A 25,136-nucleotide genomic window follows, 5' to 3' on the forward strand; every position below is an offset into this window, starting at 1 on the left:
TGCACGCATTGATTCCCTCCACTAACCTTGAATGGACCAACCCTTTCCCTAGCTACCCTCTTTGCTCTTTACATACATATAAAATTTCTTAGGATTTTCCTTAATCCTGTTTGCTAAGGACTTTTCATGATCCTTTTTAGCCCTCCTAGCTCCTTTCTTAAGTTTGACGGAGGCAAATCATCTCAGCCTCAGGACATCACTTATCCTTGGTCCAAGTCTTGGGCGGGATGGTAGCACAATGGTTAGCACTGCAGCTTCGCAACTTCAGGGACCTGTGTTCGATTTACAGCTTGGGTCATTGTCTGTGTGGAGTTTGCACATTCTCCTTGTGTCTGCGTGGGTTTCCTCCAGGTGCTCCGGTTTCCTCCCACCGTCCAAAGATGTGCGGGTAAGGTTGATTGGCCATGCTAAAAATTGCCCCTTAATGTCCTGAATTAGCAGGTAAATGTGTAGGGATATGGGGTTAGAGCCTCGGTGGGATTGTGGTCGGTGCAGACTTGATGTGCCAGATGGCCTCTTTCTGCACTGTAGAATTTCTATGATTTCTATGAACCATCTGGAGCGGCTTCATCAATAACCTTCTTTCCACCAATAGGTCTGAAATGCAGATGTTTGATGATTGTGATGTTTAGTTGGATTTGCAACTCTTCAGATAATGAAGCAGTCCATGCTTGTACATAGCAAGACCCAGACATTACTCGGCCTTTGGCTGATCAGTAGCAAGTGATCTATGCTATATGTCAAAATATGTGTCAAAAAATGGCATATCGAACAAGAAAGAGCGTACACATCTCCCTATAACATTCAACACTGAATCCCTCATCATCAACATTCTGGGGTCACTATTAACCAGCAACTTAACTGGCTCAGGCATATTAATATTGTGGCTCCAGAAGTAGATCAGAAATTGGGCAATCTGCAGCAAGTAGCTCCTGATCTCCAAAGCCTTTCCATTATTTACAAAGCACAAGTCAGAAGTGTGATGGGTTATTATCCACTTGCCTGCATAAGTGCAGTTCCAGCAATACTCAAGAAGGTTAACACTACCCAGGACAAAACAGCCTGCTTGATTTGCACCACTATTTTAAAAAGTCACCACCTTCACCACAAGCACACTGTGATTGCAGTACGTACTATTTACAAGAAGCACTGCAGCAACAAATCTTGGCTGCTTCAACAAATCTGTGATCTCCATTGCCTAGAAGAACTAGAACAGAAGGCTCATGGAAACATCACCACCTCACAAGTTTTCCTCCATGTTGTACGTCACCCTGATATATAAAATATAAAACAGCACAAAGAATAAATAAAAGTTCAGCACAGGAACAGGCCCTTTGGTCCTCCACACCTGTGCTAATCATGGTGCCCTAGCTAAAAAAAACTTTGCTCTTATTCAATCTGTATCCCTCTATTCCCTCCGTATTCATGTACCCATCCAGGTGCCTCTTAAATGTTGCTGACGTGCCTGCTTCCGTCACCTCCTCTGGCAGTGCATTTCAGGTACCCACCACTCCCGTGTGAAAAACGTCCTTCCCACATCTCCCTTAAACATTCCCTCTCTCACCTTGAACCTGTGTCCCTTGTAATTGACATTTTCACCCTTGGAAGAAGCCTTTGACTATCTACCCAGCCTATGCCTCTCAATTTTGTAGAACTCTATCAGATCTCCCGTCAGCCTCTGTCTTTCCAGTAAAAACAATCCTAGTTTATTCAACCTCTCCTTATACCCAACACCCTCCAGACCAGGCAACATCCTGGTGAACCTTCTTTGCAGTCTCTCCAAAGCTTTTATGTCTTTCCGGTAGCGTGATGCCAGAATTGCACGCAATACTTCAAATGCGGCATAACCAAGGTTTTATATAGCTGCAACATGGGCCGCGATTCTCCCAAAAGTGCTGAATTGGCAGGAAAACTGTTCTAGATCCTGACTGTTTTCTCAGTTCAGTTTCTCACTCAAATCTCTGCACTCTGCACATTATAGAGGTCCCAGTTGTGAATATCATTAAAAACCCAGGGGGCCGGGGCCTCTTTGCACCAGAGTCTGACAGTTCTGGAACCCTGCGCATGCTCTGTGCTGATTGCTGGCCAGCCCAGAATTCCCGCAGCCCCCCCACGGCCCGATCGCGGCCCCCATGAGAATTTCCAGGACAGTCCTGACAGCCCCCTGTTCCGGAACATCCTGATGCACAGCTCAACTCACTCCCCAGCAGTGGTGACACCCCCTACCCCCGCCCACTGATTCCCCCCAGGGGTCAGAACCCCCTCTGGCGGACCACCTCTCCCAGCCTGCCCCAATCACTGCCCTCCCTCCATTCCAGACCAACCCTGTTTGCAGAGTGGCAGCAGGACCTCCTACCCCCACCAATCGCCCTTAGACACTGCCCACAATAGTCCTGTCCCCCTTGGTACTGCCCAATGCCCAGTGGGAAGTGCCAAAGTGCCCCCTGGCCAAGGGCACTTTACCGCTTGGTCAAAGGCACTTTGTCCCTTGGGCAGTTTAGGGGGCACAGGCTGGCACTGCCAGGGTGCCCATGCCCAGGGACACCATCACTCTGCCACTCGACTGCCTGGGGGGCTCCGATTTCCCTCCCTTCATTCCGGTAGGGTCTTCTGCTAGTTTCCCGAATGTGGGGAGCTAGCCTAAACCCCATCAAAATGAAGTACTCTTGGCAGGGTGGAGATTCAATCAGGACCTGAAAATATCCGCTAATCACACTGAAAATATATTTAAAATACATCTTAAAATGATTCAAATTACTGACCTGCCTTCCCGCCGGTTTCCAGTGTGGTCTGACCAGCGACTGTTCTCCGGCCCTGGGAGATGCGCGTACATTCCGGTGCAAGTGCAAATCCCGGAGAAAGGCCAGCAACGCCTATCTCCCACCTAATCCTCCAGAAAAGTTGCAGGTCGCGATGGGAGAATCTCAGCCATGATTTCCCAACTTTTCTGTTCATTGTCCCAGTTGACGAAGACACGCATGTGATATGCTTTTTTAATCACCTTGGTCACCTTTCTTGCCACTTTTAGGGAACTGTGGATCTGCACTGGGGAACTGTGAATCTCTCTGTACATTAATGTTCCTAAGGGTTCTGCTATTTACGGTATAACACCTAAGTTTGATCCTCCAAAATGCATCACCTTGCATTTCTTCAGATTAAACTCTTTCTGCCATTTCTGTGCTTAAGTCTCCAATCTATCTATATCCTGGAGTATCCTCTGACAATCCCCAGTACTATCAGCAACACCACTAATCGTCATGTCCTCCACCAATTTACTAACCAGACCACCTACATTTTCCTCCACATCGTTTATATATATTACAAATAACAAAGGTCCTAGCACCGAACCCTGTGGAACACCACTAGTTACAGATCTCTATTTTGAAAAACACCCTTCCACTGCTGCTGTCTGCTTTCTATGACCAAGCCAGTTCTGTATCCATCTAGCCAGCCCACCCCAAATCCCATATGATTTTAGTTTTTGTACCAGTCTGTCACATGTGACCTCATCAAATGCCTTACTAAAGTCCATGTAAACTGCATCTACAGACCTTCCCTCACCAATTATCTTTGTTACCTTTACAAAAAACAAAATCAAGTTGGTGAGACATGATCTTCCCTGTACAGAACCGTGCTGCCTGTTACTAATGAGTCCATTTTTTTCCAAATGTGCCTCAGTACCTTCTCCAAAAGCTTCCCCACCGCTGACGTCAGGCTCACTGGTTTACAATTTTCTGGATTATGCCTGCTTCCTTTCTTAAACAAGGGAATAACATTAGCTATTCTTCAGTCCTCTGGAACCTCACCTGTGGTCAAAGAGGATGTAAAGATATCTGTTAAGGCTCTAGCTCTTTCTTCCTTTGCTTCCCACAGTAACCTGGGATAGATACCATCTGACCCTGGGTACTTGTCTACCTTAATGCATTTGAGGATACTCAACACTTCCTCCTTTGATATATTGACACTCTCTAGAGTGTTCATACACCTATCCGTCACCTCAAAATCTGTCATGTCCTTCTCACAAGTCCTATTCATGAGAGCAGCAGTAATTTTTATGTGGCTAGCTAGTATTTAGCTTTTAAGCTAACAACCAATAGAAAGACAGAGATGCCAATTGACAGGGTTGTGTGCTGCACAATGTGGGGTATCATGGACACTTCAGGTATCCTTGAGGACTAAATCTGTGGGAAGTGCATCCAGTTGTAGATGTTCACCGAAAGCATGGATCGGTTAGAGCAGAAGCTGGAAGCACGGAGGAGCACACAATTAGCGAAAATGATTATAGACAATAGCTGCTGAGATGTGGTCACACCCAAGGTGCAGGAAGATAGATGGGTGAACGTCAGACAGGGTAGTGCAGGGGTCCCCCTATGTCTGTCCCCCTATTAATGAGGTATGCCATTTTGGATACTGATGAGGAGGAATGTCCATCGGGGACAACAACAGCAATGGCCAGAGCAAAGGCACCACAGCTAGCCCTGCTGCACAGATGGGGGTGCAAAGCATAGCAAAGCAATAATGTTAGGGGATGCAATAGTCAGGGGCACAGAACATAGAACATAGAACATTACAGCGCAGAACAGGCCCTTCGGCCCACGATGTTGCGCCGACCAGTTAAAAAAAAACAACAATGACCCACTAACCTAAACCAATCCCTTTTCGTCCATAAACCTGTCCACAGACCTCTTAAACGCCCCCAAACTAGGCGCATTTACAACTGCAGCAGGCAGGGCATTCCAATCCCTCACCACCCTCTGGGTAAAGAACCTACCCCTGACATCTGTCCTATAACTACCCCCCCTTAGTTTAAAGCCATGCCCCCTCGTGCTAGATTTTTCCATCAGAGGAAAAAGGCTATCACTATCCACCCTATCTAAACCTCTAATCATCTTATATGTTTCAATAAGATCCCCTCTTAGCCGCCTTCTTTCCAGCGAAAACAACCCCAAATCCCTCAGCCTCTCCTCATAGGATCTCCCCTCCATACCAGGCAACATCCTGGTAAACCTCCTCTGCACCCTCTCCAAAGCCTCCACATCCTTCCTGTAATGTGGGGACCAGAACTGCACACAATACTCCAAGTGCGGCCGCACCAGAGTTGTGTACAGTTGCAACATAACGCTGCGACTCCTAAATTCAATCCCCCTACCAATAAACGCCAAGACACTGTATGCCTTCTTAACAACCTTATCTACTTGATTCCCAACTTTCAGGGATCTATGTACACATACACCTAGATCCCTCTGCTCCTCCACACTATTCAAAGTCTTCCCGTTAGCCCTATACTCAACACATCTGTTATTCCTACCAAAGTGAATTACCTCACATTTCTCTGCATTAAACTTCTGAGGTACTCCTGAGGCTGCGAAAGGGATTCCAGGATGGTAGTTTGCCTCCTTGGTGCCAGGGTCCTGGATGTCTCTGAGTGGGTACAAAGCACCCAAAAACAGGAGGGAAATCAGACATATATCATTGTCACTTTGGCACAAGAAAGAATAGTGAGGTTCTGCAACGGCAATTTAGGGAGTTAGGTATTTAGTTAGTTAGTTAGTTAGTTAGTCAGGACCTCAGGGATTGTAATCTCAGGATTACTCCCAATGCTGCATGCTAGTGAGGCTAGGAACAGGGAGACAGTGCAGCTGAACACATGGCAAAAGAACTAGTGCAGGAGGGAGAGCTTCAGATTTTTGGATCATTAGGATATCTTCCAGGGAAGCTGGGGCCTATACAACGATGAATTACACCTGAATTGGAGGGACACCAATATGCTGGCTGGGAGGTTTGCTAGTGTGGTTTGGGAGGGTTTAAACTAGTGTGTCGGTGGGGCGGGGCGAGGGGGGGGTGGTGTGGTGGGGGCTGGAATCAGAAGAGTAGGTCAGCAAGTGTAGAGAATGGGGATGAACATGGGTCCAAGGTCAAGCTAGCTAAGAGGAAGAGAGGCTAGGGAAGGTCAAACTCAGTGGGCCTAGAGGTCTGGAATGCATTAGCTTTAATACAAGGAGTATAAGGGGTAAGACAGATGAACTTAGAGCCTTGATTCATGTGCAGAACTTGGATGTGGGTGCAGTAATGGAGAGTTGGTTTAAAAAAAGGACAGGACTGGCTGCTAAATGTTCTGGGATATAGGTTTTTAGGTGAGACAGAACAGAAGGCAAGAGAGGTGGGAGAGTTGCAATACTGGTTAGGCAACATATTACAGCTGTACAGAGGGAGGACTCCTTGGAAGAATCATGTGATGAGACACTATGGTAGAGCTCAGAAACAGCAAGAGGGCAGTCACTATGATGAGGGTGTAGTACAGGCCTCCCAGCAGCCCATAGGAAGTTGAAGAACAGATACGTAAGCAGATTTTGGACAAATGTAGAAATAATAGGAACTTCAGAATCTGCTCTGACAGGAGCCCAGAATGTCTTCTCCCTGCCTCTTCCTATTCATTGCCTTTTTCAATTCCCTGAGGTAAAGCTATGTCCTCATAATTGCAGTGCTGTTGAGGATGCAGCCAACCTCCAAAAGCTTGGAAATCCTGACTGGATTGTCTTGTGGCTTTTCCCTTGTGCAGTCAAGGCCACAGAACCACTGTTTGAGGGGGTCAATTACCAGCTCCACAATGTTCCAAATAGCTCTTTGGCTATCATTAAAGCACATGTCTATTCATGTGGCAGGATGGTGACAGAGGAAACCGATGCAGACATGGGAAGAATGTACAACTCCACACAGATAGTGACCCAAACTGAGAATCGAACCTGGGTCCCTGGCACTGTGAGGCAGCAGTGCTAACCAGCGTGCCACCATGCTATGATATACTGCAATTGTGCTAATGATATACCACACAATTATTAAATGGAAGCTGTTACAGTTTCTATAAATCCCCATGTTGTCATGAACATTGCAAAAATCAGGTAAGATGAAGTTGATGGAGTCCTGCGCCATTGGAAATTCTGCTGTCCTAGCAAAGATACATGTCATTTTATCCTGTTTATCCCCCCAGACTGGGAAGACCATGACCTCCTCACCTTTTCTTAACGTTCAATCGTGGGACGTGGGCATCATTTAGTGCCCACCTCTATTTACCTTTGAGAAAGTGGTGGTGAGCTGCCTTCTTAAAATGCTGCAGTGTACATGCTGTGGGTTGACCCACAATGCCGTTTGGGAGAGAATTCTAGGATTTTGACCCAGCGATGGTGAAGGAACGGCGATATATTTCCAACTCAGGATGGTGAGTGGCTTGGAGAAGAACTTACAGGTGATGATATTCCCATGTATCTGCTGCCCCTGTCCTCCTGGATGGAAATGGTCGTGGATTTGGAAAGTGCGGTCTCAGGATCTTTGATGGATTTCTGCAGTGCATCTTGTAGACAGTACACACTGTTGCTGCTGAGCATTGGTGGTGGAGGAAATGGATGTTTGTGGATGTGGTGCCAATCAAGTAGACTGTTTTGTCCTGGATGGTGTCAAGTTTCTTAAGTGTTGTTGGAGCTGCACCCAGCCAGGTAAGTGAGGAGTATTCCATAACATTCCTGATTTGTGCCTTACAGGTGGTGGACAGGCTTTGGGGAGTCAGGAGATGAGTTCTCACCACAGCATTCCCAGCCGCTGACCAGCTCTTTTACCCATTGTGTTTATGTGGTGAGTCCAGTTGAGTTTCTGGTTAATGATAACTTCAAGAATGTTGATAGTTATGGTGGATGGATTCAGTGATGGTAAACCTTTGAATTTCAAGAGGTGGTGGTTAGACTGTCCTTTACTGGTGATGGTCATTGCTTGGCATTTGTTTGACATGAATGTTACTTGCCAGTTATCAGCCCACCTGAGTCCTGAAAATGGCCTCTGTCACAACTCAGATGCTTTGATGAACAGCATACTGTAAGTCCTCACAAAGAATTCCCTCACTTAATGTTGTTTCACTTTAATGTTGTTAACAAAATAGAGACAATTTATCAGTTTAATATTGATAGCTGCACTTTAATGCCTTTTGCCACAGATTTTCTCTTCTCTAGCCAGCCTGTTCAGTTTTGATTCGACTTAATTTATTATTGTCACATGTATTAGCATACAGTGAAAAGTATTGATTCTTGCATGCTATAGAGACAAAGCATACATGATCTTTCTCTCAGCACCTTCACCTTCACAATTATCTTCATCCCTCCTCCCCCTGTTCCAGATCTTGCTTCTTCAACTAGCTTCCCACTCTCTGTACTTCAGCTGTTCTCTTCTCCAGGCTGCTGTTCAGCTGTTAGCTGCAATGACCAACTTCTGTCATGAGATAGAAACATGGCTGGTCCTCTATTTCAACACAGTACTCTCCCTATACTTCTTGACACCTTTAGAATCTAGAAATCTATTTCCTTCCTAAAAATAGTGATCTGGCCTCCACAGTCTTCAGTGGTAGAGAATTCTGCAGGTTTACCATCCTCTGCATGAAGAAATTTCTCCTCAGCTCAGTCTTAAATGGCTTCTGCATATCCTGAGACTGTGAACACTTGTCCTAGACAGCCAGAAGAAACAACTTGCCTGCATCCAGTCTTCCAGCCCTGTCAGATTTTTATACATTTTAATTAGACCCCTTCTCATTTTTCCAAATCCCAGCAAATACAGGCCGAATTGACCCAATCTCTCCTCATATCACAATCCTGCCACCCCAAGGATCAGTCTGGTGAACTTTCATTGCACTCCCTCTCTGGCAAGGAGTAAGGGTAAGGAGACCCAAACTGCACACAATATTCCAGGTGTGGTCTCAAGGCACTGTACAGCTGCAATAAGACACTCTTTCTCCGATACTCAAGTCACATAGTAAACCAGGTAGATTTTTACAACAATTGATGATAGCTTTATGGTCAGTATTATTGATATTAGTTTTCAATTCCAGATTAATTGATTGGATTAATCAGTTAATTAAATTTCAATTCCATCAGCAGCTGCTGTGATGGAATTCACACCCATCACTGCCCTCCATACTCCTCTCCATGTTCCCTGCAACCACCACCAGCTCCAACACCTCCCGCTCAACCATGCTACGAATTCTATGTACCCCTTGTCTCCAGATTCATGCATTCTATAGGTTCCAGAAATCTCTGTGCACAGGACTGGTTCAATGTATTGGGGAGAATTTTCCCAAAAAATTTCAAAGGGAGCAATCTTATGAATAAAATTCTAAGAGTTGAACGAGCGAGAAAACCGGACAGTTTTAGATTTTTTTTCAGCAAGTTGTCAAATGCAATCTTACAGCAATTAGTCAAAAAGAAGTGCCAGGATGCATTTCTTGCCAGTAGAGGATTGGACAGAGCTTAATCTCACTGGGAAACTGGCTGCTGAGCTCTAGGGGACCATTGTGTGGTTGCCATGATCTCCCAGCGCACTGTGTATACATATACACAGTGCACTGGAGGTTTTTTAAGTTTTAAGTTTATTCATTTGTGTCATAAGTAGGCTTACATTAACGCTGCAATGAAATTACTGTGAAAATCCCCTCCGGTGCCTGTTTGGGTACACTGAGGGAGAATTTAGTGTGGTCAACGCACCTAACCAGCATGTCTTTCAGACTGTAGGAGGAAACTGGAGCACCCAGAGGAAACGAGGAGAACAATGATGAGACAGAGTACAGGAATGAGATAGAGAATCTGGTGAACTGGTGCGACAACAATAATGTCTCCCTCAATGTCAACAAAACGAAGGAAATTGCCATCAATTTCAGGAAGCGTAAAGGAGAACATGCCCTGTCTACATCAACGGGGACGAAGTAGAAAGGGTCAAGAGCTTCAAGTTTTTAGGTATCCAGGTCACCAACAACAGAAAGTCCACCAAGCCCACCAATGCCTCTATTTTCTCAGAAAGAAATTTTAAGGAAATTTGGCATGTCAGCTACGACTCTCACCAACTTTCACAAATGCACAATAGAAAGCATTTTTTCTGGTTGTATCACAGCTTTGTATGGCTCCTCCTCTGCCGAAGACTGCAAAGAATTACTAAAGGTTGTGAACATGGCCCAATCCACCACGCAAACCAATCTCCCATCCTTTGACCCTGTCTACGCTTTCCGCTGTCTCAGCAAAGCAGCCAGCATAATTAAGAACCCCATGCACCCTGGACATTCTCTCTTCCACTTTCTCCGTCGGGAACAAGATGCAAAAGTTTGAGGACATGTACCAACCGACTCAAGAACAGCTTCTTCTCTGCTGTTGTCAGACTTTTGAATGGACCTACTTTGCATTACGTTGATCTTTGTGGACATGCTAGCTATGACTGTAACCCTACATTCTGCACTCTCTTGTTTCCTTCTCTATGAACAGTATGTTTTGTCTGTATAGCATGGAAGAAACAATACTTTTCACTGTGTATTAATACATGTGACAATAATAAATCAAATCAAATCAAAAACAAAACAGGCAGACTCTGCACAGACAATGACTCAAGCCAAAAATTGAACTCGGGTCCTTGGCGCTGTGAGGCAGCAGTGCGAACCACTGTTCACCATGTTAATCCAACCCCCTCCCCACATTCCCCCCAACCCCACCCCACCCCCCACCTTCTACACCCCACCAGAGACATTAGGACTCACTGGCAATCACTCCCTGTAATGGTCTCCACCCACAACTTATCGGCACCTTGAATATCGCCCCTCCCCCCCATGAATCACAGTTGCAGCTGATCAACCCTCCTGCAGTGTTCCCCCTTCCCTCATCACCCCCCATGGAGCTCTCCCTACCTTCCCAGTGCGAAGCTGCCCAATGAGTCATGCCAAGGTGCTCAGTGGGCAGTGCTGGGGTGCCAGGCTGGCAGTGCAATGATAAAATGTCCCCTCTTTGATGTATATTTTTGTTACATTATTGTAACATTTAATCATGCAGTAATCTTTAAAGGAAGACTGAAAAAATATTTTTGTGGCAATAGAAAAGCTTGACTTACTTTCCATAACTTGAATAACTTCATTCAAAAGATCCTCTGGAGTTTTCTCTGCAATCTCCAACACTTTATATACAGTTGTGGTCAGTGCTCCCTCAATCCCATTCCAGCTATTTACGTAATCAGTGACAATCTTGCGATAATGAAGCATTTCTGGACCATCTGGATAACCTCCTTCAGGAACCTCAGGCATTACGATTTCTAAGTTTCACAATGAAACAGAATTTATTTTACTTTCCCATACATTTTGCACTTCATTGAATTTCTTTTTTTATTTATGAATTCTGTAACATACGTACCAAAGAATGTTAACAATATTTAATTTAAGGTTGCCAATCCTTGCTTTATCAAAAGATATAATTCTTGGAGCAACTTTGACAAGGCACATTTAATTTAGTTGTCTTAAGGGCATTTGGAATCATTCATATGGTATGGAAACGGTCATTTATGGGCCAGTGTTGGCAGTTTCATGACCCTAAAGGACAGCAGTCAACTAGTAATGTTTTCCATAAACATCCAACATCTTGCATGGTCATACTCAGCTGGAAATCCTTAAGTTACTAAATGTAACTTAAATGTATAAACTAAATTTCATAATTTGCCATGGCGAGATTTGAACTTTGATTGCTAGCCCATTTCCGTATCTACTAGACTATTCACACTATTTCAGGAGCATCAAAACCATATTGGTTGGCATTGGCAAGAAAGCCACTTGCTACCTGACAACAACTGGCAGAACTTATATAAGTCTCTTTAAAGGAATGTACTTGGCACAATTGCATTGTGCTGGCAGTTTCAAAATCAATAGTTTTAATGTGATTATCATTTTGTAGCTGAATTATGTGCTAAATTGACAAAAGCCATTTAAAAAAAATCTAGACCTGCATTATTGGAAATCACAGTAAAAAGTCTGACAACACCAAGTTTTAGTCCAACCGATTTATTTGATAGTAAACTCACAAGCTTTCGGGTTAGCCCGTTCGTCAGGTGAATGGAGAGTTCATATAAAGCACAGACAGCTTAGAGATTACTGATTAGAATGCGAATCTTTACACCTAACCTGCTGTTCAAGTCCTGAAGTGGCTGACAATGTGTGTGGAAGCAGCACTGATCACAGGTTAAAGAGATGTGTATTGTCTCCAGACAGTACAGTAAGTGAGGTTTTGCAAATCCAGGCAAGTCACGGGGGTTACAGATAGTGCGACATGAATCCAAGATCCCTGTTGAGACCGTCCTCATGTGTGTGGAACTTGGCTATCAGTCTCTATTCAGCGACTCTGCGCTGTCGTGTGTCGTGAAGGCCACCTTGGAGAATGCTTACCCGAAGGTCAGAGGCTGAATGCCCGTGACCACTGAAGTGTTCGCCAACAGGAAGGGAACAGTCTTGCCTGGTGATTGTCGAGCAATGTTCATTCATCCGTTGTCGTAGCGTCTGCATGGTCTCCCCAATGTACCATGCTTCGGGACATCCTTTCTTGCAACGTATCAGGTAGACAATGTTGGCCAAGTTGCAAGAGTACTTACCGTGTACCTGGTGGATGGTATTCTCACGTGTGATGATGGTATCCATGTCGATGACCCGGCATGTCTTGCAGAGGTTGCTGTGGCAAGGTTGTGTAGTATTGTGGTCACTGTTCTCCTGAAGGCTGGGTAGTTTGCTGCAAACAATGGTCTGTTTGAGGTTGCGTGGTTGTCTGAAGGCAAGAAGTGGGGGTGTGGGGATGGCCCTGGCGAGATGTTCGTCTTCATCAATGATATGTTGAAGACTCCGGAGAAGATGTCGTAGCTTCTCCACTCCATTGTGCTTCCAACGCCATCCACGCTCTCAAGACAAACCGCAACATTGTCATCAAACCAGCAGACAAAGGAGGGGCCATCGTCATACTGAACAGAACGGATTACTGTAAAGAAGTGTATCGACAACTCAACAATGAGGAACATTACAGACAGTTACCCACAGATCTGACCAAAGAACACACTTGTCAACTCAACAATCTGATCAAGACCTTTGGTCCGGACCTTCAGAGCACCCTCCGTGCTCTCATTCCACGTACTCCCTGCACTGGAGATCTCTACTGCCTCCCAAAGATACTCAAGGCAAATACATCTGGCCGTACCATTGTATCGGGCATTGGGACTCTGTGTGAGAACCTCTCCGGCTACGTCGAGGGCATCCTGAAACCCATTGTACAAAGAACCCCCAGCATTTGTCGCGACACTACGGACTTCCAACAGAAACTCAGCACACATGGAGCAGTTGAACCAGGGACACTGCTCGTCGCAATGGATGTCTCGGCGCTCTACACCAACATCCCCCACAATGATGGCATTGCTGCGACTGCCTCAGTACTCAATGCTGACATCTGCCAGTTTCCAGGTGCAATTTTACAACTCATCCGCTTTATCCTGGACCACAAGGTCTTCACCTTCAACAACCAGTTTTTCATCCAGACACACGGAACAGCCATGGGGACCACATTTGCAGCTCAATATGCCAACATCTTCATGCACAGGTTCGAGCAAGACTTCTTCGCTGCACAGAATCTTCAACCGATGCTATACACTAGATACATGGACGACATTTTCTTCCTTTGGCCTCATGGTGAACAATCACTGAAACAACTATATGATGATATCAACAAATTCCACCCCACCGTCAGACTCACCATGGACTATTCCCCAGAATCAGTTGCATTCTTGGACACACGCATCTCCATCAAGGACGGTCACCTCAGCACCTCACTGTGCCGCAAGCCCACAGACAATCTCACAATGCTCCACTTCTCCAGCTTCCACCCTAAACATGTTAAAGAAGCCATTCCCTATGGACAAGCCCTCCGTATACACAGGATTTGCTCAGATGAGGAGGATCGTGACAGACACCTCCAGACGCTGAAAGATGCCCTCATAAGAACAGGATATGGCGCTCGACTCATAGATCGACAGTTCCGATGCACCACAGCCAAAAACCGCACCGATCTCCTCAGAAGACAAACACGGGACACAGTGGACAGAGTACCCTTCGTCATCCAGTACTTCCCCGGAGCGGAGAAGCTACGACATCTTCTCCGGAGTCTTCAACATATCATTGATGAAGACGAACATCTCGCCAGGGCCATCCCCACACCCCCACTTCTTGCCTTCAGACAACCACGCAACCTCAAACAGACCACTGTTCGCAGCAAACTACCCAGCCTTCAGGAGAACAGTGACCACAATACTACACAACCTTGCCACAGCAACCTCTGCAAGACATGCCGGATCATCGACATGGATACCATCATCACATGTGAGAATACCATCCACCAGGTACACGGTAAATACTCTTGCAACTCGGCCAACATTATGATACGTTGCAAGAAAGGATGTCCCGAAGCATGGTACATTGGGGAGACCATGCAGACGCTCTGACGACGGATGAATGAATATCGCTCGACAATCACCAGGCAAGACTGTTCCCTTCCTGTTGGCGAACACTTCAGTGGTCACGGGCATTCAGCCTCTGACCTTTGGGTAAGCATTCTCCAAGGCGGCCTTCATGACACACGACAGCGCAGAGTTGCTGAACAGAGACTGATAGCCAAGTTCCGCACGCATGAGGACGGTTTCAACAGGGATCTTGGGTTCATGTCGCACTATCTGTAACCCCCGTGACTTGCCTGGGTTTGCAAAACCTCACTTACTGTACTGTCTGGAGACAATACACATCTCTTTAACCTGTGATCAGTGCTCCTTCCACATGCATTGTCAGCCACTTCAGGACTTGAACAGCAGGTTAGGTGTAAAGATTCGCATTCTAATCAGTAATCTCTAAACTGTCTGTGCTTTATATGCTCTGTCCGAGGCCAGAACTCTCCATTCACCTGACGAAGAGGGAGTCCCCTCGAAAGCTTGTGAGTTTACTATCAAATAAATCGGTTGGACTAAAACCTGGTGTTGTCAGACTTTTTACTGTGTTTACCCCAGTCCAACGCTGGCATATCCACATCATTATTGGAAATCAGCCAGATTAGTTAAATCAACAGCCTTCATTGTGAGACAATTAAAGAATAAGTAATTCACCAATAGATGTGTTAGGAAGGCGGGTGTGAAAATGTAATCTGTGACACAAAAAGTTTATAACTTTTATAATTATAAATGCATTATATAATTAACATTTGGGGTGCAAGTGCCAAATGAGCAAGAAAATGGGAGAGTTTCAGACCTATAATCTGACCTGTATATTGGGTGAGTTTGAAAATGCAATCTTATGACAATCTTGTCACTTTCTGGATAATATTGCGATTCTCACTACTGCACAGTTGCGCAGGCACCCCAATCTCCCAGCGAACTGGGAGACCTCCTGCCACCTACCCTCCCCCACCCCACCACCCCACCTCATGACCCCCACACAAGCATCAGCACCCAAGCATCAGGAGCAGTAACTCTCCATGGCAATATGGGTCACTGGCATTAGGTATCAGGACCCTCCCAATGTGTCCCTTTCATGATCCACTCTGCAGGTCATCCTGCATGTCCCAGTGCCAGTCTCCAGCCCTCCCCCCACCAACCATCCTGACCCTTGCATACCACTTCGCCACTCAACCCCCCCTTGCATACTACCCCACCAATCACCTTTCCTGCAGAGCTCCTCCCACTGGCAGAATTCCCTTCCCCCCTGCAGAGGTCCCCTTTGTCTCCCTCTTTGCAGAGCTCCCTCCTCCATTGCACAGCTCCCTTCCCCCATTGCAGAGCTCCACTCTTGCCTCCGCATCATAGCCCCACCGGGGCTCAGGCTCCACCCTCACTCAGGCCCCACCCTGATGCCGGAGTTGAGGGGGTTGAGCTACGAGGAGAGGCTGAATAAATTAGGCTTGTGCTCGTTAGAGTTTAGAAGAATGAGGGGAGATCTCATTGAGACGTATAAGATGATGAATGGGATGGATAGGATAGAGGTGGAGAGACGCTTCCCGCTCAGAAAGGATAGTAGGACTAGGGGGCACAGCCTCAAGATAAAGGGGGGGCGGTTTAGAACAGAGTTGAGGAGGAACTTCTCCACTCAAAGGGTGGTGAATCTCTGGAATTCTCTGCCTGTTGAAGTGGTGGAGGCTGCCTCGCTAAATATTTTTAAGATGCGGGTTGATGGGTTTTTGATAAGAGAGGGGATTAAGGGTTATGGGGAGAGGGCGGGAATGTGGAACTGAGCCACGACAGATCAGCCATGATCTTATTGAATGGCGGGGCAGGCTCAAAGGGCTAGCTGGCCTACTCCTGCTCCTACTTCTTATGTTCTTATGTAACTGCTAGAAAGGGCAGGTTATCAGTGCAGGACTCCCCTGTGGCTGTCCCTCTCTCTAACAAGTATACCGCTTTGGATACTATGTGGGGGGTGGCCTATTGGGGAAAAACAACAGCAGTGGCCAGTGTCGTGGAACCATGGCTGGCTCTTTCAGCAGGGACAGTCAAAGCGCAGAAAAACAATAGTCATCGGGGACTCCATAGTCAGGGGCACAGATAGGCATTTCTGTGGTCCTGGAACACACTCCAGGATGGTGTGTTTTCTCCCTGGTTCCAGGGTCCGGGATATCACTGAACAGCTGCAGGGCTGAAGGGGGAAAGTGATAAGGCAGAGGTCGTAGGTCATAGAGGACATATTGGTATCAGTGACATAGGTAGAAAGAGGGATGAGGTCTTGCATCAAGAATTCAGGGAGTTAGGCAATAGACTAAGGAGCAAGAATTAAAGAACAAAGAAAATTACAGCACAGGAACTGGCCCTTTGGCCCTCCACCAACCATGCTCTCTGAACTAAACCCCCTACTCTTCCAGGGACTGTATCCCGCTAATCCCAACCTATTCATGTATTTGTCCAGGCGCCCCTTAAAACTCACTATCGTATGTGCTTCCACTACCTCCCCAGGCAGCGGGTTCCAGGCACCCACCATCCTCTTTGTGAAAAACTTGCCTCGTACATCTCCTTTAAACATTGCCCCTCGCACCCTGGTAATCTTAAGGGTCCTACTGTATATTTCCTATCTTTATTAAACCTTCCAAAATTACCTCAAATTTGTCTGGATTAAACTCCATCTGCCATCTCTCTGCCCAAGCGGATCTATATCCTCTGATGGTCCTCATCACTATCTGCAAATCCACCAATCTTTGCGTCATCCACAAACTTCGTAACAAACCAGTTATATTTTCCTCCAAATCATTTATATATATTACAAACAGCAAAGATCCCAGCACTGATCCCTGAGGAATGCCACTGGTCACAGCCCTCCTCTCAGAAACACATCCTTCCACTGTTGCCGTCTGTTTTCTATGACCGAGCCAGTTCTGTATCCACCTTGACAGCTCACCTCTGATTCCATGCGACTTTACCTTCTGTACCAATCTGCCATGAGGGACCTTGTCAAAAGTCTTAATGAAGTCCATGTAGACAATATCCACTGTGCTTCCCTCATCAATCATCTTCGTCACTTCCTCGAAAAACTTGATCAAGTTAATGAGACATAAACTCCCTTTAAAAAACCATGTTGCCTCTCGCTAATACATCCACTTATTTCCAACTGGGGACTCTTGGTTTCATCAGTCCATGCTTTCCTGGTCATCAGTAGATTCTTAATTCCAGATTTTTTTTACTGAATTCAAATTCCACCATCTGCTGTGACAAGATTCGAACACAGACCCCCAGAACATTATCTGGGTTTCTGGATTAATAATTTAGCGATAATACCACTAGACCATCGCCTTTCTCCATTGATACAGTTGAGAACCAAGATGTATACAGAAGGTTCAGAGGGAAGGTGAAAAAGTACACTAGAGAAGTGAAGAGGAATTACAAGAAAAGACTGGCAGCCAACATAAAAGGAAACCTAAAGTCTTCTATATGTACAGAAATAGTAAAAGGGTGATAACAGGAGGAACAGAGACAAATCGGGACATAAAAGAGAAATTTACACAAAGAAGCTGGGGGCATGGCTTAAAAGAATACCTTGCATCCAGCTTTACCAAGGAGGTGGATGATACCGAGGACATAGTAACAGACAAGGAAACGCTGTTCCTAGAAGAGTTCAAAACTGAAAAAGAGGAAGTGTTAAATAGACTGTTAGTACTTAAAGTTCACAAGATACCAAGACCTGATAAGATGCATGCATGAATGAAGTGAGAACAAAAATTGCAAGAGTGCTGGCCAGAATCTTCCAGTCTTCCCTATACTCAAAAGACTGAAGAATTGCAAATGTTCAAAAAAGGTTGTATGGATAGCTGCAGAAATTATAGGGCAATTTAACATCAGCAGTGGTCAAGCTACTAGAAACAATTATTTGGAATATAATTTGTGATCACACAGAAAATTGTGGGTGAATTAACAAGAGCCAGCATGGATTTTTAAAGGGGAAATTATGTTTAACTAATTTAATGGTGTTTTTGAGGAGATGACAGATAGTCGGATAAGGGTGATGCTGTTGATGTGGTGCATACAGACTTTCAGAAGGCATTCGATACAGTGCCCACAACAGATATGAGAAAAATTGTAGCTCATGGAATAAATGGACAGTTATAGCTCATGGAATAAGAGAGACAGTAGCAACGTGGATGCACAATTGCCTGAACAATAAGAAGTAGACAGAAACGGTCAATGGATATGTTTTGGACTGCAGGATAGTTTATAGTGGAGTTTTCCATGGGTGGATATTGATATATATATATATATGATATATATTAATGATCTAGATCTTGGATCTTGGTGTTCAGGAGAAAATTACAAAATTTGTGGATGGTACAAAACTTAGAGGTGTTGTAAACTGTAAAGTGGACAGTGTAGAACTTCAAAAGGACATAGGGAAGTTGGTGAAGTGGGCAGATAGATGGCAGATGAAGTTCAACGTAGAGAAGTGTGAGATGATGCATTTTGGTAGGAAACACATGAAGAAACAATATAAAGTAAAGGGTAACGTTTTTAAAGGATTGCAAGAACAGAGGGACCTGGGTGAATATGTGCAAACATCATTGAAGGTTGAGAGAGCAATAAAAAAATGGTAATCTAGGCTTAATAGGGGCAAAGAGAACGAGAGCAAGAGGTTATGCTGAATTTACATAACACCTCAGCTGGAATATTGTGTTCAGTTCTGGGACTATAGGGAGCATGTGAATGCATCTGAAAGAGTACAGAAGAGATTTACAAAAATGGTTCCAGGGATCAGAAACTTCAGTTCTAAGGATAGACTGGAAAGTTTGGGACTGTTCTCCTTGGATAGAAGTAGGCTAATAGGAAGTTTGATAAAGATGTTCAAAATTATGAGGGAAAGGGGAAGGGAAGAAAAGGAGAAACTGTTTCATTTCGTAAAAGGATCAAGAACGAGATCCCTTATGCTTTAATATCATAGAATCATAGAATAATTTATGCATATGGAAATAAAGTTTACTTGAATCCAAATTATCCATGTTATTTCATAATTATTTCATAAGTTCAAACACATACTTTAATTCTATTAAATATCATGATAAGCACATTTCTTGTCACAAAGGACTGACATGTTTCAAAAATGTGGCATGTGTATAATACTTCTTTTTTCAGATTTTAGTAATTTTGCCATTTTAAACAAAAATTGCTATTGACTGACCAGGTTCTGGTTCCGGTTCTGTTTCTGCTGTAGGCACAGGTTCCAATTTTGTTGCAGGTTCTGATTCTATTGCAGGTTCTGTTTCTGTTGCAAGTTCTGGTTCCGTTGCAGGTTCTGGTTCCGTTGCAGGTTCTGGTTCCGTTGCAGGTTCTGGTTCCATTGAAGGTTCTGATTTCATTTCAGGTTCTGGTTCCGTTGCAGGTTCTGGTTCCGTTGAAGGTTCTGATTCCATTGCAGGATCTGGTTCCTTTGAAGGATCTGATTTCATTGCAGGTTCTGGTTCCGTTGCAGGTTCTGTTTCTGTTGCAAGTTCTGGTTCCGTTGCAGGTTCTGGTTCCGTTGCAGGTTCTGGTTCCATTGCAGATTCTGGTTCCTTTGAAGGTTCTGATTTCATTGCAGGTTCCGGTTCCGTTGCAGGTTCTGTTTCTGTTGCAAGTTCTGGTTCCGTTGTGGGTTCTGGTTCAGGCACATTTTCAGTTGTTGGTTGTTGATCAGGCTCAGTTTGATCTGTTTCTGCTTCAGGTGTCTCGATGTCCGATTTAGATTTGGTAGGCTCATTCATTTCTTCATCAGCTGTAATTCAAATGCAGCAGTTGAATTATTATAGGGGCAGGCATAATTGGCTTTTGCTGCCTGTTAATTTATGTATTTGTAAGTCAACAAATATATTGGCATCAGAACACAGTTAATGGGAATTATGTTGATTAATTAAAAACAAATTGTCAGCATTTTTACTGTATAGATTTTTTGAAAATTTCAAAATGTGATAGAGTCATTGTGATACGGGGGGAGTCTGCTTAGCCCATCAAGTCCATGCTGACTATCTATTACTGTAGGGGTTCCTAAACTGTAGGTCACAAACCTCAGTGGGGTGGCAGAATAAGCAATTGGGGGCACAAGCTCTCTCTCTTCCATGGTGACCATGGGGCAGAAAAGTTCTGAGATCAACTCCGAGGCCCTTTGACAAGCACATGGACTATATTATCCCTGCCTTGATCTGGTAGATGTTGCCTAATTAAATCAGCTCCTAGGCCCACAGTCAAAGCTTGCAAACTGAACAAAGAACATTACTGGGTGTTCTACAATGAAGCCCTTCCATCCTGCCACTTCTTAGTCTTACAATCCCAAAACCATTCACACAGCACTGCAACCTCAAGGTGCTTTACAGCCGAAGATGGATTTTTGAAGTGTAGTCAGTTATAGTGGCAACTAATTTGCATGTAGTAACCTGCCAGTAATGTGACATTGATCAAATAATTTGTTTTGGCTAGGACAACAAAAATAACTCTCCAGTGTTCAACATAGTGCCATGTATACTTTTACTTTCATCTGAGCTAGCAGATGGATCTTTGGTCAGTCAAAACCTAATAGCGTTGACAGTGCAGCACTCCTTCAGCTGAAGGCCTCAGGTAGAACTTGAATGGGAACCTTCCCACACAGAGGCAAGAGTGTGAACAACTGACCAAATGCTGACATCTGGACAGTACATGCCCAGGGATCCATGATACTGCTTTGAGACCACACATTAGATGAATAAGAGTTGACTCAGGAATCAATGTTGGGACTGCAATTGTTTGCAATTTACATAGATGATTTGGAGTTGGGGACCAAGTGCAGTATATCAAAGTTTGCATATGACACTAAGATGAATGGTAGAGCGAAGTGTGTAGAGGACACTGAGGGCCCGATTTTATCAAAAATTCGCGTAAATTCGGGCGTCGGGCCAGTAACACAACCTGCATCCAAATCCGAACAGATCGCGCCTTTACCGATACCTGATCTGGGCACAGATCCGTCCCGCGCCCCAATTGGGCAGCGCGACGATTTAAATGATTAGTATGTACTTAAATCAATTTAATGAACCGCGCGCCCAACTCTACTGCCAAATCCCACTTTACTGTGTTTGGATCCGCTGGATCTGTGCTGTTACCAACCTGCAGAATAAAAATCTGAAGCAGATTCCTATTCTGCAGGGGAACCTCTGAAACCCATCCTTCTCGAATACCCTTCGCAGACCCCCCGCTAACCACCCCGGCAGACCATAGTCCCCGCGATCCGACACCACCCCCCCACCCCGGGAGGCAGGCCACCCCCTGGCAGACACCCCCTGCCGATCAGACCCCTCCCGGGAGTCAGGCCCCACCCCTGGCAGACCCCGCCGGGAGGCAGCACCCCCCCTGCAATCAAAATCCCTGGGAGGCAGCCCCTCAACCCCCCGGGAGGCAGGCCCCCCGGCAGACCCCCCAACCCCCGGTCAGACCCCCATGGGGAGGCAGCCCCCTCGGCAGGGCGCACCCCCAACCTACCTTGATTGCTGCTCTCCCTCCACCATCCTTCTTACTACACTTGTTGGACAGCCTGCAGCATCTTCCTGGCCTTCTGCTGGTGTCTGCCGGAGGGGGCGCAGGCTTGGATGGATCTCTGGTTGCGGGGGGGCTGGTGGTAGTGGTGGAAGATGTGGGGGGGGGGTGGTGATGGGGTTCGGAAAATCTCTACACCTCCCCCGCCACCCCCCCCCCCCTGCCCCCAACCTGAGGGGGTCCTGCCTCCCAGGTGGGTCTGACTAGGGGATGGGGGGACGGGGAATGGGGGGGCTGCCTCCCAGGGGTGGGTCTGATCGCGAGGGGGGGGTGGGGGGGTCTGATCGCGGCTCATCCGCACCCCCCTGTGCTCTCTGCTGTTTTTGTCTTTCGCGATGTGTGGATGCCAGTGTTGGACTGGGGTAAACACAGTAAGAAGTCTCATAATATCAGGTTAAAGTCCAACAGGTTTATTTATAATAACCTTGTTGGATTTTAACTGGGTGTTGTGAGACTTCTTACTTTGTCTTTCATGCCCGGGCGTGTTGTTTCAGATTTTTTCGAACTGCACATGTGCAGTTCAGAGCTCCGATTGCTCCGGCAGTGCTAAGCCCTGACCGTAGCGCAGACCGGATCAGAGCCGGCAAAAAAACGTATGGGCACGCTGGAATGAGGATTCCAGGCTCGGAACCATTTTATGTCTGGATCCAGCCCTTAGCCTCCGATTGATAAAATTGGGCCCTGAAAATTTGTAAAGGGCTATAGATCGTTTAAGTGAATGGGCAAGGGTCTGACAGCTGGATTACAATGTTTGTAAATGTGCAAGAGATCATCCATTTTGGCAGGAATAACAGCAAAATAGACTATTATTTAAATGGTAAAAACTTGCAGTATGCTGTTGTGCACTGGGACCTGGTTGTTCTTGTGCATGAATCGCAAAAAGTTGGTTTGCAGGTGTAGCAGGTAATTAAGAAGGCAAATGGAATTTGTCCTTCATCGCTAGAGGGATGGAGTTTAAAAATAGGGAGGTTATGTTGCAGCTGGATAAGGTGCTGATGAGGTCACACCTGAAGTACTGCGTACAGTTTTGGTCTCCTTACTTGAGAAAGGATATACTGACACTGGAACGGGTGCAGAGGAGATTCACTAGGTTAATTCTGGAATTGAGAGGGTTGGCTTATGAGGAGAGACAGAGTAGACTGGAACTATGCTCATTGGAATTTAGAAGAATGAGGGGATCTTTTGGAAACATGTAAAATTATGAAGGGAATGGATAATATTGAAGCAGGGAGGTTGTTTCCACTGCCGGGTGAAACTAGAACTAGGGAGCATAGCCTCAAAATAAGGGGGAGCAGATATAGGACTGAGTTGAGGAGGAATTTCCTCACCCAAAGGGTTGTGAATCTGTGGAATTCCCTGGCAAGTGATGCAGTTGAGGTTTCCTCACTGAGTGTTTTAAGGCAAAGATAAATAGATTTTTGAACAGTAAAGAAATTGAGGGTTATGATGAGCAGGCAGGTAAGTTGAGCTGAGTCTACAAAAAGATCAGCCATGATCTTATTGAATGGCGAAAGAGGCTCAAGGAGCCAGAAGGCCTATTCCTACTCCTAATTCTTACGTTCTTATGACTTGCTCCTACAGAATTTTCTTTTTCTTAAATGTGTGAAAACCTGTAGTTTTATTCAATGACTCCCCTAGTTCTGTATCTTTACTACTTGTGATAATGTTAAGTATTTTGTTTACTCAAAAAGCTGAGAATTTTAAATCAAGAAATATTAAAACCAGAGCAAGATAGAAATGGAGGGGCTTAGTGGAGTCAAAGAACAAAGAATACTACACCACAGGAACAAGCCCTTCGGCCTCCAAATCTATGCCGATCACATTTACCTCTAAACAATCATAAGAACATAAGAAATAGGAGCAGGAGTAGGCCATCTAGCCCCTTGAGCCTGCCCCGCCGTTCAATAAGATTATGGCTGATCTGAAGTGGCTCAGTTCCACTTTCCCACTTTCTCCCCATAACCCTTAATCCCCATGCTTACCAAAAAGCTACCTACCCGTGTCTTAAATATATTTAGCAAGGTAGCCTCCACCACTTCAACGGGCAGGGAATTCCAGAGATTCACCACACTTTCAGTGAAGAAGTTCCTCCTCAACTCTGTTCTAAACTGCTCGCCTCCTTATCTTGAGGCTGTGCCCTCTAGTCCTGCTGTCCTTTCTGAGTGGGAAGGACCTCTCCACCTCTACCCTATCCATCCCCTTCATCATCTTATACGTCTCTATAAGATCCCCCTCTCATCCTTCTAAACTCCAACCAGTACAAGCCCAGTCTATTCAGCCTCTCTTCATAGTTCAATCCCCTCAACTCCGGTATCAGCCTACTGAACCTCCTCTGCACTCCCTCCAAGGCCAAAATATCCTTGCGCAAGTGCGGCGACCAAAACTGCACACAGTACTCCAGCTGCGGCCTCACCAGTGCCCTGTACAGTTGCAGCAAGACCTCCCTACTTTTATATTCAATCCCCCTCGCTACGAAGGCTAGCATCCCATTTGCCTTCCTGATCACCTGCTGCACCTGTGGGCTGGGTTTTTGCAACTCATGCACAAGGACCCCCAGGCCCCTCTGCACCGTAGCATGCTGCAGCTTTTTGCCCTTTAAATAGTAGTCCCTCCTACTATTATTCCTGCCAAAGTGGATAACCTCACACTTGCCAACATTGTGTTCTATCTGCCAGGTCTTCGCCCACTCGCTTAGCCTATCTAGATCCCTCTGCAGACTTTCTACACCCTCCGCACAATTTGCTTTTCTACTTATCTTCGTGTCATCAGCAAATTTCGACACCCTACACTCAGCTCCCTCCTCCAGATCATCTATATAAATGGTAAATAGCTGAGGCCCCAGCACCGATCCCTGGGGCACTCCACTAGTCACCAACCGCCAATCTGAATAGCACCCATTGACACCTACTCTCTGCCTCCTATTAGACAGCCAATCCTCTATCCACGCTAACACCTTACCCCCAACTCCATGCCCCCTAACCTTCTGTAACAACCTTTTCTGCGGCACCTTATCAAACGCCTTCTGAAAATCAAGAAACACCACATCCACCGGTTCCCCTCCGTCCACCGCACTAGTCACATCCTCGTAGAATTCCAATAAATTTGTCAGACACGACTTCCCCTTAATGAATCCGTGCTGCGTCTGCTCTATCAAACAATTCTTCTCAAGGTGCCTCGCTATTTCTTCTTTGATGACGGATTCAAGCAATTTTCCTACAACAGACGTTAAACTAACTGGCCTATAATTCCCTGCCTTTTGCCTGCTACCCTTTTTA

General features: G+C 45.6%; 1 protein-coding gene across 1 annotated transcript in view; it reads right to left on the reverse strand.

Moving 5' to 3' along the window:
• The window catches only part of ak9 (adenylate kinase 9), a 341,329-nt gene that overhangs the window by 133,231 nt on the left and 182,962 nt on the right, over positions 1-25,136 (reverse strand). The window contains exons 23-24 of the mRNA XM_080193447.1: positions 19,502-20,074; positions 10,903-11,100 (exon numbers count right to left, since the gene is read on the reverse strand). Coding sequence (XP_080049573.1) covers positions 10,903-11,100; positions 19,502-20,074 — 771 coding nt within the window. The remainder of the gene's footprint in view (positions 1-10,902; positions 11,101-19,501; positions 20,075-25,136) is intronic.

The sequence above is a fragment of the Carcharhinus amblyrhynchos genome, chromosome 7 (genome assembly GCF_965287045.1).
Source record: "Carcharhinus amblyrhynchos chromosome 7, sCarAmb.v2.hapA, whole genome shotgun sequence".
In the NCBI taxonomy this organism is placed as follows: Eukaryota; Metazoa; Chordata; class Chondrichthyes; order Carcharhiniformes; family Carcharhinidae; genus Carcharhinus; species Carcharhinus amblyrhynchos.